General features: G+C 43.7%; 1 protein-coding gene across 1 annotated transcript in view; it reads right to left on the bottom strand.

Annotated features, from left to right (window-relative positions):
* Nucleotides 1-10,668: 10,668 nt before the first annotated feature.
* The window catches only part of LOC143038354 (uncharacterized), a 17,227-nt gene continuing 12,895 nt past the window's right edge, over nucleotides 10,669-15,000 (bottom strand). The window contains exons 3-5 of the mRNA XM_076207386.1: nucleotides 13,653-13,749; nucleotides 12,300-12,326; nucleotides 10,669-10,913 (exon numbers count right to left, since the gene is read on the bottom strand). Coding sequence (XP_076063501.1) covers nucleotides 10,669-10,913; nucleotides 12,300-12,326; nucleotides 13,653-13,749 — 369 coding nt within the window. The remainder of the gene's footprint in view (nucleotides 10,914-12,299; nucleotides 12,327-13,652; nucleotides 13,750-15,000) is intronic.

Genomic DNA, 15,000 nt, shown 5'->3' with positions numbered 1-15,000 from the left:
TCTCTCCGTAACTTATTAGGGTAGATGAGTTCGTAGTAAACAATAAATAAAAGAATAAACAAAAACATAAATTAATAAAGATCGTTCGATTAAGACTACATCAGTGTTGTACAAGACCCTGTCAGGATGGTTTGCCTAAGTCTATCAAGCAAAGAATGGAAGAGAGATAGCAACAACTAGACTACACTATCTCTCCTCTCCTCTCTCTAGGGTTCTTGTGACAAGAATCAGAGTACGTGGAGTATAATGTCTGGTGGCAGGTTCCTCTGTCGAGTCGATTTTTCCTTTCTTCTTTCTGAAACCCCTCAAGAAAATGAGAAGGCAACCCTCAACAGTGGGGACATCTGCCGAAGATAAACACGTACACACACGCAAGCGCACCGCACATTCACAGGTACGGACACACACACGAACATGTATGTGTGCACAGATACATGTGTTCAAATGTGTATTATCGAAGAGTTACATTTTCGTGTAGGCTGAATTTATTCTTAAAAAACCTTGCCCGTGAGTCTTAGCAACTTGTCCCAACCTCTAGGCAAACCGGACCGGCTGCCACATTCATTGCAACATTCAGACACTACCCATCCTGCCGCGAACATTCAAGAATGTAATCCTGAAGGTTCTGCACAACTGGTCAGCGTTTTTGCTTCAGGTTCAAGGCTGATGCTTTTTGCCTCACCACCTACTTTCAAGGAAATCTACTCCTAGGGTGTACTCAGGCATCACTCCGTTGTCTCCGTAACACTCCCAGGCGAAGAAGACCACGCCCCACTTTCCCCCTTCTGACCCATCACGCTCGCTCATTGGGTGAAAGGGGCTTACGATGTTGCAAGGCTGCTCTGATTGGTCGGGGAACATAAGGGGGTGGGGCTTGTTTCGCCTAAGACCCAGTTATTGGGTATAATATGCCATTTAAACACTTAGTATGAACATGTTTTTAAGTTGTCCTGAGATGATTTGACTTTTTTTGTTGTTGTCATGTTTCTTATCAAATTTTATCAATAGTGTGATGGGTTAAGAATTCGATTTGTTCAATTTGACAGAGCCACATGGCTCATCTTATATATCTTAAGTACATTACGTCGTGATAAGAAATTGTTCCTTTTGTTGTCGTGGTTATCGTTTTTGTCTTTGTTCTTGCACTTGTTCTTGTTTGTGCTGATGCTGATGTTGTTGATGATGTTGATGTTGTTAATACCGTTTGTTCTTGTTTTGCTGTCGTTGCTTATTCTTATTCTTGTTCATTTGTCGTTATTATTGTTTAGCCCTCAGTTTCTCAAAGCAAACGGCATAACCACGTTACAAGCTGACTAAAATAAGAGTGTCAAATTCACGGCCCGCGGGCCATCCGTGGCCCACGGGATGGTCTCTAGTGGCCCGCTATGTGACAAGAGATTTCTCAACTCGATTTGCTATAATCGTTACAACTGAGGAAAATAGTAAACTGTCACTTCGAGGGCCATTAAAGTCCATATTTGTCCCATGGGCCTTGAATTTGACACCCGTGGACGAAAAACACGGACCAAATTTTGTAAGCATCCCACCAAGATTATCTGGACTCTTTTTTATCATATTCCAAAAACCTCCAGTGCTTCTATCCTCAACCAGGACTCGCAAATCACCTTCAACGCGCAGACACACTTCAAAAACTTATTCTGGTGAGAACGAGATGATCACCGACCTAAAGCAATTGCTCTCAACAAGTTTTCTCACGTACCCCCCTATTTATGGATTGCTGTTCTTTACCTAAATGTAGACCACTTCATCACTAGATTTAATCGTCCGATTAGCGGCCCCATTTATGAAGCATTGTCGTTCCTCCAGGGGGTCACGGCCCCCAGATTGAAAATAAGGAATCTAAGGGACGTATTTAGGCCCATTTATGAGTTGCTGTTCTTTACCTAACTGAAGACCACTTTATCACTAGATTTAATCGTCCGATTAGCGGCCCCATTTATGAAGCGCTGTCGTTCCCCCAGGGGGTCACGGCCCCCAGATTGAAAGCAAGGAATCTAAGAGACCCGTATTTAGGCCCATTTATGGATTGCTGTTCCTTACCTAACTGGAGACCACTTCATCACTAGATTTAATCGTCCGGTTAGCGACCTCACTTATGAAGCGCTATTGTTCCCCAAGGGGTCACGACCCCTAGATTGAAAACCTAAGGGACCTAAGGGACCAGTGACTACTGGAAGTTACCCATTCATCAAAAAAACACCCTTTACAGGCTTTGTTATGGTTATTACCAGAAGATTTAATTCGTTAATGCTAAACCCTTTTGTCTGGGAGAGATCTCTGCAAGGAAGATGATACTATCTTAACCACAGTAATACTCGTACGTTTCTCTATGCAATGGTAATCTAGTCTTACTTACTCAGGTATAAACAAGATTTTTTGGACATCTTGAAATGAGTATTTCTTTGAAGCATATGGACCAGTGGTGTCAAACTCAATTCCTTTCGTGGGCCACTTGTGCAACTGATTATTACTGGGCTGTCAAAGATTTGGTAACTACATATTAGCAAATTTTCAATGAAAGAGGATTGTCGGTAGTAGCTATCATGTGAAACAAAAACAGTGTCATTGGAATAAAAGGTGAATGTTATCATTGTGTCTCAACAGTTTAGTAAATCCCTCAACTATGCAACAAATATAATCAATGAAGTGGAGAAATCTCTTGTCACCTCGCGGGCCAGTTACGGCGTCCGGCCCGCGGGCCGTGAGTTTGACACCCTTTACCTGCAGTCCCTCTGCCTCTATTCTGTAATAACCAGCGCTTCTAACTTTGTATACACATCGCACCAACTAGACGGGGTCACTGCGGTGGAGCAGAAGAAATCTAAAAGGGACAGTAGAGGGTAAAAGTGGTCAACAATCTTCTTTAAGTGGAAATTATTCTTCAACTATAAAAGAATGCTGAGTAACTCTGATCCGTAGGGGGTGCAATGAAGATCTCTCTACCTCTGTGTTTGAGACGAAATGCAACAATGATACTTAATACATTATACAGTTTTCAGAACCTGTTGTGGAAGCACTTGGGGGTTAATTAAGCTTACACATACACAAATTACTTTCGACTTCAAAATGACAACAATTGCTGCCCGATATCCCACAGTGGCTGGCAACGGTCCTTAGCCCCCTCACCCACACCCGTTAGCTCTTTCTCTACGAAGTGATCAGTCGCCGGTTGATGTTGATAGATCTTGGGCTCAGTCCGGGGAATGAGTACCAGCCCCTCGGGGCTGTTCCTCCAGATGGAGGTAAGCAGTTCGGCGGGATTGGAAGACTGGCAGCAGGGAGATGGTTCTATATGACGTCCATCTCACATAATCACCTCTTGTAGGTAGCCACCGTTTGTTTAATTAGATGCAATAGAGAGATGAAGAGGGAGAGGCAGAAAAAGAGGAGGAAGAAGATGAAGAAGTAGAAGATGAGGAAGGAGAGGCTGAAGAAAAATAAAAATTAAAAATGAAGTGGAAGAGGAAGAAAAAGAGGAAGAAGAGGAAGAGGATGAACAAGAGGCGGAAGAAGAGGGAAAAAAAAGAAGAGGAAGATTATACATGAAGATCAAAGAAAAGAATTTTGATTTGGTTTGAGTTCTATGAGAAGGAAGAAGAAGGAAGAGGCGAACTGCATGCAGAGACACTTCTTGGGTGGATGAATTGTCTTACTCGCTCCTACCAAACAGCCCCGCCAAGGCGCGAGCAACTCTGTGATTGAGTCCACTTTTTTCCAGTTTCCTGATCCAAGCAGTTTTTAAATTGCCGTCGTATTTGGAATAATTTCTGACAACTGTTTCTTTGTATGTTTGTTTGTTTTTTTACAGTACAAGAATTTTAATGGGAGATGTCGAACAACACAAACGAGACCCTCAACTAATGAAAGTCTATCCAGAGTTCTTCTCGAAGTGACCTGAACAACAGAAGATATAAAGGAACATCGATGTAAGCTATTGTAATGCATCCTAATGTTCCTGATGCATTCAGTTTGTATTTGAATATAAAAAAGATAAGTGATATATGGTCTCACCTGCATACATATACATACACAAAGATTTCTGTACAATTTCATATACACATGCATACCCTGACTACAAATATAAGCAAACACTGTGTGTGTGTGTGTGTGTGTGTGTGTGTGTGTGTGTGTGTGTGTGTGTGTGTGTGTGTGTGTGTGTGTGTGTGTGTGTGTGTGAGAGAGAGAGAGAGAGAGAGAGAGAGAGAGAGAGAGAGAGAGAGAGAGAAAGAGAGAGAGAGAGAGAGAGAGAGAGAGAGAGAGAGAGAGAGAGAGAGAGAGAGAGAGAGAGAGAGAGAGAGAGAGAGAGAGAGAGAAAGAGAGAGAGAGAGGGGGGGATGGGGGGATGGTAGGAGGTGATGATGATTGTCGAGGTGGCGGTGGTGGTATTGACAAAAACACAAAAACACAAAAACAACACCAAGAGTGAGAGTGAAACTGGGAGGAAAGTGAAACCAAATGGATCACCGGAGCATAGGAGGAGGAGGGGGAGGAGGAGGAGGAGGGGAGGAGTAGAAGGGGAGGAGGAGGAGGAGGAGGAGGAGGTGGGGGAGGAGGATAAAGAGGAGGAGGAGGAAGATGAGGGAGAGGAGGAGGATAAGGAGGGGGTCGTGAAGGAAGATGGGGAAGAGGAGGCTATTAGGAGAAGGAGGAAGAGAGGGAGGTAAGGAGGAAGAGAGGGAGGAGGAGGAGGAAGAGAGGGAGGAGGAGGAGGAAGAGAGGGAGGAGGAGGGAGAAGAGGGGGAGGAGTAGGAATAGGAGGGGATTGAGAAGGAAGATGGGAAGGAGGAGGACAGGAGGAGGAAGGAGGGAGATGATTGTAGGAAAAGTGTCAGACAGAGAGAGAAAGAGAGAGAGGAGAGAGAGAGAGAGAGAGAGAGAGAGAGAGAGAGAGAGAGAGAGAGAGAGAGAGAGAGAGAGAGAGAGAGAGAGAGAGAGAGAGAGAGAGAGAGAGAGAGGATACTGAGAGAGATAGAGAGGGGGGGATACTGCGAGAGATGCAGAGACAGAGATACGGAGAGAGAGAGAGAGAGAGAGAGAGAGAGAGAGAGAGAGAGAGAGAGAGAGAGAGAGAGAGATTGATACGGGGAGAGAGATACATAGAGATACAGAGACAGAGAGACAGACACAGACACAGACAAAATGAGAGAAAAAGATAGAAAAACAGAAAAGAGACACTGGCACAGAAAAAGAGAAAAGAGAGAAGGTATTTATAGCATGGGCGAGGAGGAGAAGGACGGGGAAGAAGAAGGGACAGGAAGTAGAGGGAATAGAAGGTAGAGGACGAGGTTGAGGAAGAGGAAGAGGAGGTGGCTGAGGAAGAGGAGGAGGCTGAAGAAGAGGTGGAAGAAGATGAAAGAAAGATAATGGAGAAGAGAATGAAAAGGAGGAAGATGAGGAGGAAGAGGAAGAAGTGGAGGAGGAGGAAGGAGAGGAGGAGAGGAAAGAAGAGGAAGAGGAGGAAGAAGAGGAAGAAGAAGAGACAGAGGAGGAGGAGGAGTAGGAGGAAGAGGAAGAAGTGAGTGAAGACGAAGAGACAGGGGACTTCAGGGGATTTAGGGATTAAAGGAAGAAGGAGGGAGGAACCTGGGACGTGATGACCATCAAAGTAGGATTCGTCCGGTTTCCCTTCCCCTCCCGGTCGGTCCGGCTCCCAAGGGAGGAGCCATTCCAGCGGGAGCAACTACTGAGCGTTCAGGGGGAAGATGCATTTAGGTACGGTCGCGCGCGCTGGTTGGCTGGCGGCGGAGGCGGCGACGAAGCTGTCCGGGCGCTCGGGTCCCGGCAGGGGCAAGGGTGTGGTCGGGTGTGGTCGGACCAGAACATCCCCGGGGGGGAGGAGGTGGGAAGGGGGAGGGGGAGGAGGGAGGAGGGGCGTCTCCGACTGGAGAAGGAAAAAAGACGCAGAGGAGGGGAGGGAGGAAAAAAAAAAAAAAAAAAAGTTGTCTTCGGTGATGGCTGATGTCCGAGTGGAAAGCACCTTGAACTCTGACTACCTTGGTGGAGTCTCCGAGGCGGTTTTGGTGTTTTAGTTGAACTTTTGGTTTTTTGCTTTTTTGTTTTTGTTTGAGGTTTCTGGTTTTGGTTGTCGTTCGGTTTTGGTCGATGTGGTGACTGCATGTTGTACTGGTGGTATAAAGTGCTCATAATTTGTGTTAATGGCCTTCTTTGGTTGTGTTCATCCAAAGACGGAAACGGAGGTGTCAACGGTGGAGATAATGTTGGTGGAGTCAGTATAAGTAGTGTCGTTGATGGTGGTGCTAGAGATACTGTTGGTGGTGGTGCTTATGCTAGAAGTGACAGTAATGCTACACTGACAGGGACTGTCAAGACGGGGGAAATGCAACAGCGTTGTTGTCTTTGGATGGTAGCATAATGGAGAGGGAAATGAAGAGGAGGAAAAAGAGAAGGATTATGATGATGATGATGATAATAATGATGATGATGATGATGATGATGAGGAGGATGAGGAGGAGGAGGAGGAGGAGGAGGAGAAGGAGGAGGAGGAGGAGGAGGAGGGGAGGGGAAGGAGCAGGAGGGGAAGGAGAAGAGAAAGAGGAACAGAATAAGGAAGTGAAAAAAGACAATGAAGAGAGAGGACGAGAAAGAAAAAGAGGAAGCGGGAGAAAATATTAAAGAGGGAGAAAAAGAGGAAGTGGAACAGAAATAGGAAGAGGAAAAGAAATTAGTAAATGGATGAATAGGAGGAATAGAAGGTAATAGAGTTGAGTGAAAAATTAAGCAGCAGCAGAAAAAAAAGAGGAAGAGGAAAAAGACAAAAGTGAAAAATACGATGAAGGAGAAGAAGAATACGAAAAAGAGGAGTAGAATAAGAATACGAAGAATACGAATAAGAAGAAAAATAAGAAGAGGAAGAAGAAGAAAGGAGGAAAACAGAAAAAAGTAAGAGAAGGAACAGGAATGGAAGAAGACGAGGAAGAGGAAGAAAGAAAACAGAAAGAAAAAACAGAAGGAACAGGAATGGAGAAGAAGAAGAAGAAGAAGAAGAAGAAGAAGAAGAAGAAGAAGAAGAAGAAGAAGAAGAAGAAGAAGAAGAAGAAGAAGAAGAAGAAGAAGAAAAAGAAATAGGAGAAGGAACAGGTATAGAAAAAAAAGAGCAAGAAGAACTAACAGGAGCAAATAGGAGGGTAGAAAGATTTCTCCTCCTTTACAGAGAAAGCAAAGAGGAACGACGGAACTCCTCGGGTCTACCCCTGAGAAAGTTGTACTGTCCAAACTACTCCTCATTTTGAGCCTCTACCGGCCATCGTTGGAGGAGATCCATCTTCTGAGGCCTGCAACCACGAAGAAAAAGGTCAAACGTACATGCAAAACATACACACAAACGAACATACACACGCCTACAATTACCCACGCCCACTCGTTCAGTCACTACACTCGGATGACAAGTTATCTATGATCCACGCCCCTCTATTCTATTATCTTAGAGGGCTTAATTGTACTTTTGCCCATTTCTAGTTCTTTGTACTTTTTGGCATTGAAATTAGTTTTCCATGTTTGACTCCAGTCGTAAATTCTGAACAGACCCTTTTGGAGTAATCTACTATCTTCATCTTCTGTCCTCCTCATAATGTTTTATAACGTGCGAACAGGTTAGTGTAATTTGTCGTTGCTTCCTTCATGTCATTTATGTAATTGAATAACAATGCTGTGGCCATTACTGATCCATGAGGGACTCCGCTAGTTACTCGTCTCCTCCCTAACATCTTATCCTTGGACAAATTTAGATTTAAGAAGGAAATAGGCAAGAATTGGTTTACCAATAGGGTGGTCAACGAACGGAATAGACTTAGTAACCATGTATAAAGCGCTGAAACTATCGGTTGTTTTAAGAAACGGTTAAGACAACTTTATGGATGGGGAGGACAGGTGGTAAGGGACATGGAATTGCCTAGTGTAGGCCTTATGGTCTCTTGCAGTCTCCTTCTTTCTTATGTTCTGCTGTTCTCGCGTTAAAGCCTTTCAGTAGACTTCACGTCCATTACAAGAAGCTTATTAGTCTTCCAATATACTCCAATTTCCACAGTAGTAATTTGTGAAATAACTTTTCATAATCTTTCTCCAGATACCAACACACATTCAAAGCAGCCATGACTTTCTTGTAGTACATTAACCCATTTCACAATGAACATAAGTTTGAGAAACATATCTGAAACCAGATCGACTATGCTTTTTTTATTAGTCTTTTCCACTTATTCATACTACAGATTTACGTTCATGCTGTATTAGAAGTCAAGAAAAAATCCCATATCCCGTCTTCTTGAACTCCCTCTAAGTTACTTAGAAAATTTTAGTTTTCCCTTTGAATGCAAATTACTTCTAGGTTTTTATATCTCCTTTATAATGTTCAACCACTACGTGACCACCTTTTTCTATGAACACATGCATATCCCGTCTTCTTGAATTCCCTCTAAGTTACTTAGAAAATGTTAGTTTTCCCTTTGGATGCAAATTACTTCTGGAATTTTATATCTCCTTCATAATGTTCAACCATTACGTGACCACCTTTTTCTATGAACACATGCACTTCAAACAATGAGACGGAGTTCTTTGGTAAGCAGTAAATCCAGCCTTGGGGGTGTGTTGTTTCCTCTTAATCTTGCCGTAGCTTCGACCCACTGGGTCATCCAGGTATTCGTCGTAACACTGAACAGATTTACCAAAACAATCTCCAATTCCACTTGTTTCCTCCTTCCAATTCACCTGTTTTACAAATAAAAGTCACCCACCAGGGTTACACTATTGTGTGCGCGCGTGTTTGCGTGTTTATTTGTGTGCGTATGTGTCTGCATGAATGTATATATGTGTTATATGTGAGATTTGAGAGAGATAAGAGAGAAATAAGAGAGAGATTAGAGAGATGATGGAAGACAGAGGAAAGATAAGAGTGTGTTTAGAGGAAAGAGAGACAGAGAGGTTAAAGCAAGGAGAGAGGGAGAGGGAGAGAGAGAGAGAGAGAGAGAGAGAGAGAGAGAGAGAGAGAGAGAGAGAGAGAGAGATAGCAGTAGTAATCCTTTGAACGATATGGTAAAAACTGGGTCATTCTAAACGTCGTCCGAATTTTTCATCCATACTTAACAAGAAAACCTAATCACCTTATTCTCCAGTAACATGAAATCATTATCATTTGTTAAACAGAACTTCAAAATCTAGAAAACACACACACACACACAAACACACACACACGCACGCACACACACACACACACATACACGCACACACACACACACACACACACACACACACACACACACGCACGCATACACCTCGTGGGGCAGTGTTTAGAGTTCCTGGTTGCCACTACGGAGGTCCGGGTTCGATTCACGCCCAGGGGTGAAATAATTTCAGTATCGCTGCGCTGCGAGGTGTTACTCCAACTCTCGTTGGCGGGGAGTTGGGTGTGTGGGTGCGTGTAAGGTCACATCATTACCCATAGGTCGGTCATATACGAGCTCCGAGCTCTCTTCCGTGAGGGAAATAGCTGTCGATCACGAGTCCAACACGTGGTCCAAGACCATGGTGAATCACACACACACACAGTGTTGTCTCTTATCGGCAGTGAATGCTTGAGCCATTTTCTTTGTGCATCCGTTCAAGTCCATGCTTCAGATAACCCAACTTCAACACGTTGAATATGGAGAATGAAAGGAATCTTGAAGTCCACAGAACCTCATTAACGGGACCCAAGGTAATAGATAAAAATATCGAAGAATCTTTTTAGAATTATATTGTGTCCACGGTTAGATTTGAACGTTAAAAGCCACGGCTCATCCAGGATCAAGATTCTAGATTACTTATGTATATACATGTATGTATGTATGTATGTATGTATGTATGCTTGCTTCTATGCATGTACGTATGTATGTATGTGTGTATGTATACATGTATGTTTCTATGTATGTCTGTATGTACATTTGTATGTGTCTGTATGTATGTACGTACGCATGTATGTATGTCTGAACGTATTTTATATATACACGTATTTATGCATAAATGTATGTATGTATATATACATGTATGTTCCTATGTATGGCTGTATGTACATTTATATGTATGTGTCTGTACATATGTACGTATGCATGTATGTATGTATATACGTATGCATTTTTATATGTATGCACGTAGGTATGCATATATGTATGTATATATGTTTGTGAGTGTGTATGTAAGTTTACACATTCGGGCGAGTTCTCCGGAATACGTGAATGAATAGGTTTCATTCTTTCGCAAAAATTCCACGTCTCCGCAGAATGCTGCTCATATTCGACAGAAGCCGGGGGCGTAAGCGTCTCCGAATGTTTTTCGCAAACGGAGGTGGAGGGCTCGTTTCACGGCCACCAAAACGAGATCAGTAACCAGTTCCCCCCCCCTCGTCTTTTTTCTTTCTTCGTGGCTCTGACCTTGAGAACCTGTTCAGTTTTTCTTTGACACCTTCATTCGAGACTCCCTCGTCTCCTCACTTCGTGTCTTTAACATTCGTGTCTTCGTCGTTCGCGTCTTTTTCGTTCGCGTCTTCGTCGTTCGCGTCTTCGTCGTTTGCGTCTTCGTCATTCGCATCTTCGTCGTTCGCGTCTTCCGTCTTCGTCGTTCGCGCCTTCGTCGTTTGCGTCTTCATCGTTCGCGTCTTTGTCATTCTTCCTCATTCGCGTCTTCATTATTCGCGTCTTCGTCATTCGCGTCTTCATCATTCGCGTCTTCGTCATTCGCGTCTTCATCATTCGCGTCTTCGTCATTCGCGTCTTTGCTATTTGCGTCTTCGTCATTCACGTCTTTGTTATTCGCGTCTTCGTCATTCGCGTCTCTGTTATTCGCGTCTTCGTCATTCACGTTTTTGTTATTCGCGTCTTCGACATTCGCGTCTTTGTTATTCGCGTCTTCGTCATTCACGCATTCGTCACCAAGTTATCCTGTTGACCTCTTCCTTGCATCGTTACCATTCCAGGGCCCAAGTCACGGGTTACCCCATACTAATCCCATTTTATTTACTTTCGAGACCCCAAGTCTATAAATTCCCCCATAACCCACCACTAACTGTTCTATACAGTAGTCACAGGCAACTGTCCTTGCATCTTGCTTATTTCTGCATCTAAGCCAAGGGTAACCACGCGCTCCAATCGCGTTTGCAAGTTCCCTCCCTTTTATTCCATGTTGAGAAGACAAGCGCATAGGCAACATCCCCATACACTCTCCCGCCTCCTCAAATTCGGCTTCATTGTATAGTAACCACAGGTAAGACCACCCCTAGTTCTCCGTGACGCTGCCACCCAGCAAGGGTAATCCCATTACTGCCGCCTTCAATACCTTCCCAGCGGCGATCGAAACAGACAAAAAACTCGGCACACGGAAACCCTGCCGGGGGTTGTCCCCTTTTTGCGAAGAAATAAAACCTATGGGTTACTTCTTAAAGGATTTGCAACAGGGATACAAGAAGGATCTACAGACACGGACATGTATTGATGTTTATACATAAAATATATATATGGATAAGCACACATACAAACCCATTCACTGCTACTTTGTTTACATTCTTGCTGCCGTCAGGTGGTTTTATTCAGCCGTGGATTAAAAAAAAACTGCATAGCAAAAGGGTTAAATAATTTTTATGTGTCCTTAATCTATACTTCTTGTTCAAATCTCCACCTTTAATCGTACTGCACTCCTTAACTCTCTCCTTTACCACTATGACTACAAAGGATAGAAACGCTGGTTATCACCGAAGAAATATTCATCGGCCACTCCATTTGCCAACACTTAGTCTTTCCTCCGCTGTTAACCCCAAGGAGACCGGCCCGAGATTGTCTGTTTATGGCTAGAAACGCTGGTAAACTACATCCCGTAACAAAACCTCCACCAAGCGAGTTCACTTCCTCTATGCCGATTCCTTTCAGTCCTTATCACACTGGGCTATTTTTCCTTCGATTGTTGGAGAAGATCTGCAGCTCGCAGCTTACGAGTGTACAATAATTTTCTTCTAGCACATCAAATATTCTACGTAAATTTCTCAGAAAACAAAACAACCTGCCATAGTGATATTACGGGTGGAGGGGGATTTTTCTGGAGGAAGGCGGTACTGCCGATTAATCGAAGGTTGGACGAAGACTAGCCCAGTGTGATAGCCCTCTTTAGTCTCCTTGTACTCCTCAGCACTCTCCCTCCTTCCCGTGCCGAATCCTCGACAACATGAAGCCGGCAAGCTAGGAAGCGTGTAATTATTACCTATGTCAAACGAGTATAATGAGCAAGAGCCGATATTATCGTACCAAATTCATTGCTCCTAATGCGAGAGGCTGTTCGCAAAATGAGGACATTATATCTTTTAAGGTCTCCGTTTAATTACCGGGTAATATTTTACGAACTACTTTGTTACTTCGTGGGCGATCCTATCAGCTTCTTTGTTTTCGTAAGATGCCCCACCCTGTATGCCTTCTCAAAACACAGCGAGGGATATTCACTCTTATAATAAAGTATATTTCATCATAAATCATTTACAGACAGCTAATAGATGGTTAGTGTTAGAATAATAATGATAACAACAGCAGCAGCGGCAACAACAGCAACGGATACAACAGAAGTAAGAAACAGCAATGGAAACAAGCATCAGCAATAATAACGGTACCAGCAATACTGACCTCAACAGCATAAGCAGTGACAACAGCATAAGTAGTGGCAACAGAAATAGCCTAAGCAGAACCAACAGCAACAGCATAAGCAGAGTTAACAGCATAAGCAGTGGCAACAACGTAGGCAGAGGTAGCAACAAAAGCAGTGGCAACATGAATAATGTCAAAATTGTTAATCCTGTAGGTATCAATAATAACAACACAATATCAACTAAAAATATTAAGTAACAATTCACTGTAAACCCACTATCGGAGAAATAATAACGGAAATAAAGAGAAACTGTATATTTTGACTACTATCTGTAGTCCTCTTTCTGCTGAAGAGGACTACAGATAGTAGTCGAAATATACAGTTTCTCTTTATTTCCGTTATTATTTCTCCGATAGTGGGTTTACAGTGAACTTTTATAAATGTGTTATAACATACCAATCTCCAATTAAGTAACAAGTTATACCGAAAATATCATCACAGGTATACCAGTCATCCTGGTATGCCTGACATATGGCTTTCACAAAAATGAACAGAAAATTATGTGAATAAATAGATAAACAAGCAAACAAATAAAAGAATAGATAAAATGAAAGTAGTGATGCTATTTTTCAATCCCATGACTAGCCACCTCGCTTTGCGAGTGGCGACTGTTTTGAAAAAAAAATCTCTCACAAAGGTAATTGTATTAATGCACCACGACAATCTGCATGCAAGCACTTTCACTGGGAGGTTCTGAAACTCTCTTCTTCTTGATTATATTCATCCGTCTCTGACTTGGACTCATTCAAATTATCAAAATTCTCCCTAAACAACAACTCTTATTTTAATATTTTCTTCTTATCATCATTATCTTTTTACTTATGCCAATCTTTGAGATATGTGCATTGTGTATATGCATATAAAGATATTCCCCCCCCCCCCCTTGTTAGGGAAATTAGTAAAATCCGGACACATTTGCAACATCCTGCATCACGGTGTTGGTCACTGGATGGTGGCCGCACCTTCTGGCACATCGAAGAACGGTCCCTCAAGTACTTCGATGACTTGTCTTACAGATGTGGGTGACTTCTGCCGAGTCACCCACATCTGAGAGTCTCTCTGTTCGTCAAGACCCTCGAGTTAGATTTGGCAAAGGATTCCCCCCCATCTTGCCTCTCCTCTCCCACTCTCCCCTACCCCTCTCCCCTCCCCCTCTTCCTTCCCCCATTTCTCTCCCCTCTTCCCTCCCCCTCTCCCCTTCCCTCCCTCTCTTCCCTTTTCTTCCTCCCTCCCCCTCTTCTCTCACCCCTCTCCCCTCCCTCTCTTCCCTACCACCTCCTCCCTCCTCCAATTCTCTCCTCCTCTTCCCTTACCCTCTCCCCTTCCTTCTTCATCTTCCTTTTTCTTCCTACCTCCCCCTCTTCTCCCACCTCTTCCCTACCTCTCTTCCTTCCACCTCCTCCCTCCTCCACTTCTCTCCCCTCTTCCCTCCCCTCTCCCCTTCCCTCCCCCTCTTCTCTCACCCCTCTCCCCTTCCCTCCCTCTCTTTCCTATTCTTCTTCCCTTCCCTTCTTCTCTCCCCCTCTCCCCTAGCCCTCCCCCTCTCCCTCTTCTCTCCCCTCTTCCCTCCCCCTCACCCCTTCCCTCCCCCTCTCCTCTCCCCTCCCCCTCTCTCCTTCCCACCTTTCCCCTTCCCTACCCCTCTCCCTTCCCCCTCTTCCCTCGCATTCATTGTCAACGTCTTCTTGCCATGCAGAGGCAAATTCTTCTTCTTGCACACACACCAACTAACCCTGAGACCTTTGGTGGTTAGCGTCGGGGTTGTAACCTCGTCGGAAATGGGATCGGATCCCTAGTTAGGTTTATGTGGACCAAATGGTCATCATAAGTGCCCCCCCCACCCCCGCCAGCTCACTCTCTTCACTGCCCAGCTGTCATTATGTTAATTGACTTTGAAAGCAAGTAGAAACGACTTCTCTGTTTATTCAATGAATGGAATGAATTTCCCACAGTGACAGTGCAATGTTGCACGGTTCGAAATTCTAAGATTCATCTAGATCAGCGTTTCCCAACCTTTTCCGACCATAGCACCCCCTGTTGTCATGTCTAAGCAGTCCAGCACCCCTATCTTGTTATTAGAAGGATAAAAGAAAGTGAAGTGTACTGCTTGATGATTTATTTTCTTGATTTCTTAAAACTGAAACAAATTGACAATATTGTTTGCAGAAGAAATAAGAACACCCTAGAAAAATAAATTAGCACGGAAAAAGTCAAATATGCACAACTAGGTAATTAATGACACATATATCAATGCGATTTTTGTGTGCATCACTTCCCAGCACCCCTTAAAATTGATTTCAGCTTATTTAT

The sequence above is a fragment of the Oratosquilla oratoria genome, chromosome 24 (genome assembly GCF_046742065.1).
Source record: "Oratosquilla oratoria isolate Oo_2021 chromosome 24, ASM4674206v1, whole genome shotgun sequence".
Taxonomy (NCBI): domain Eukaryota; kingdom Metazoa; phylum Arthropoda; class Malacostraca; order Stomatopoda; family Squillidae; genus Oratosquilla; species Oratosquilla oratoria.
This window is presented reverse-complemented; position numbering and strand designations above follow the sequence as displayed.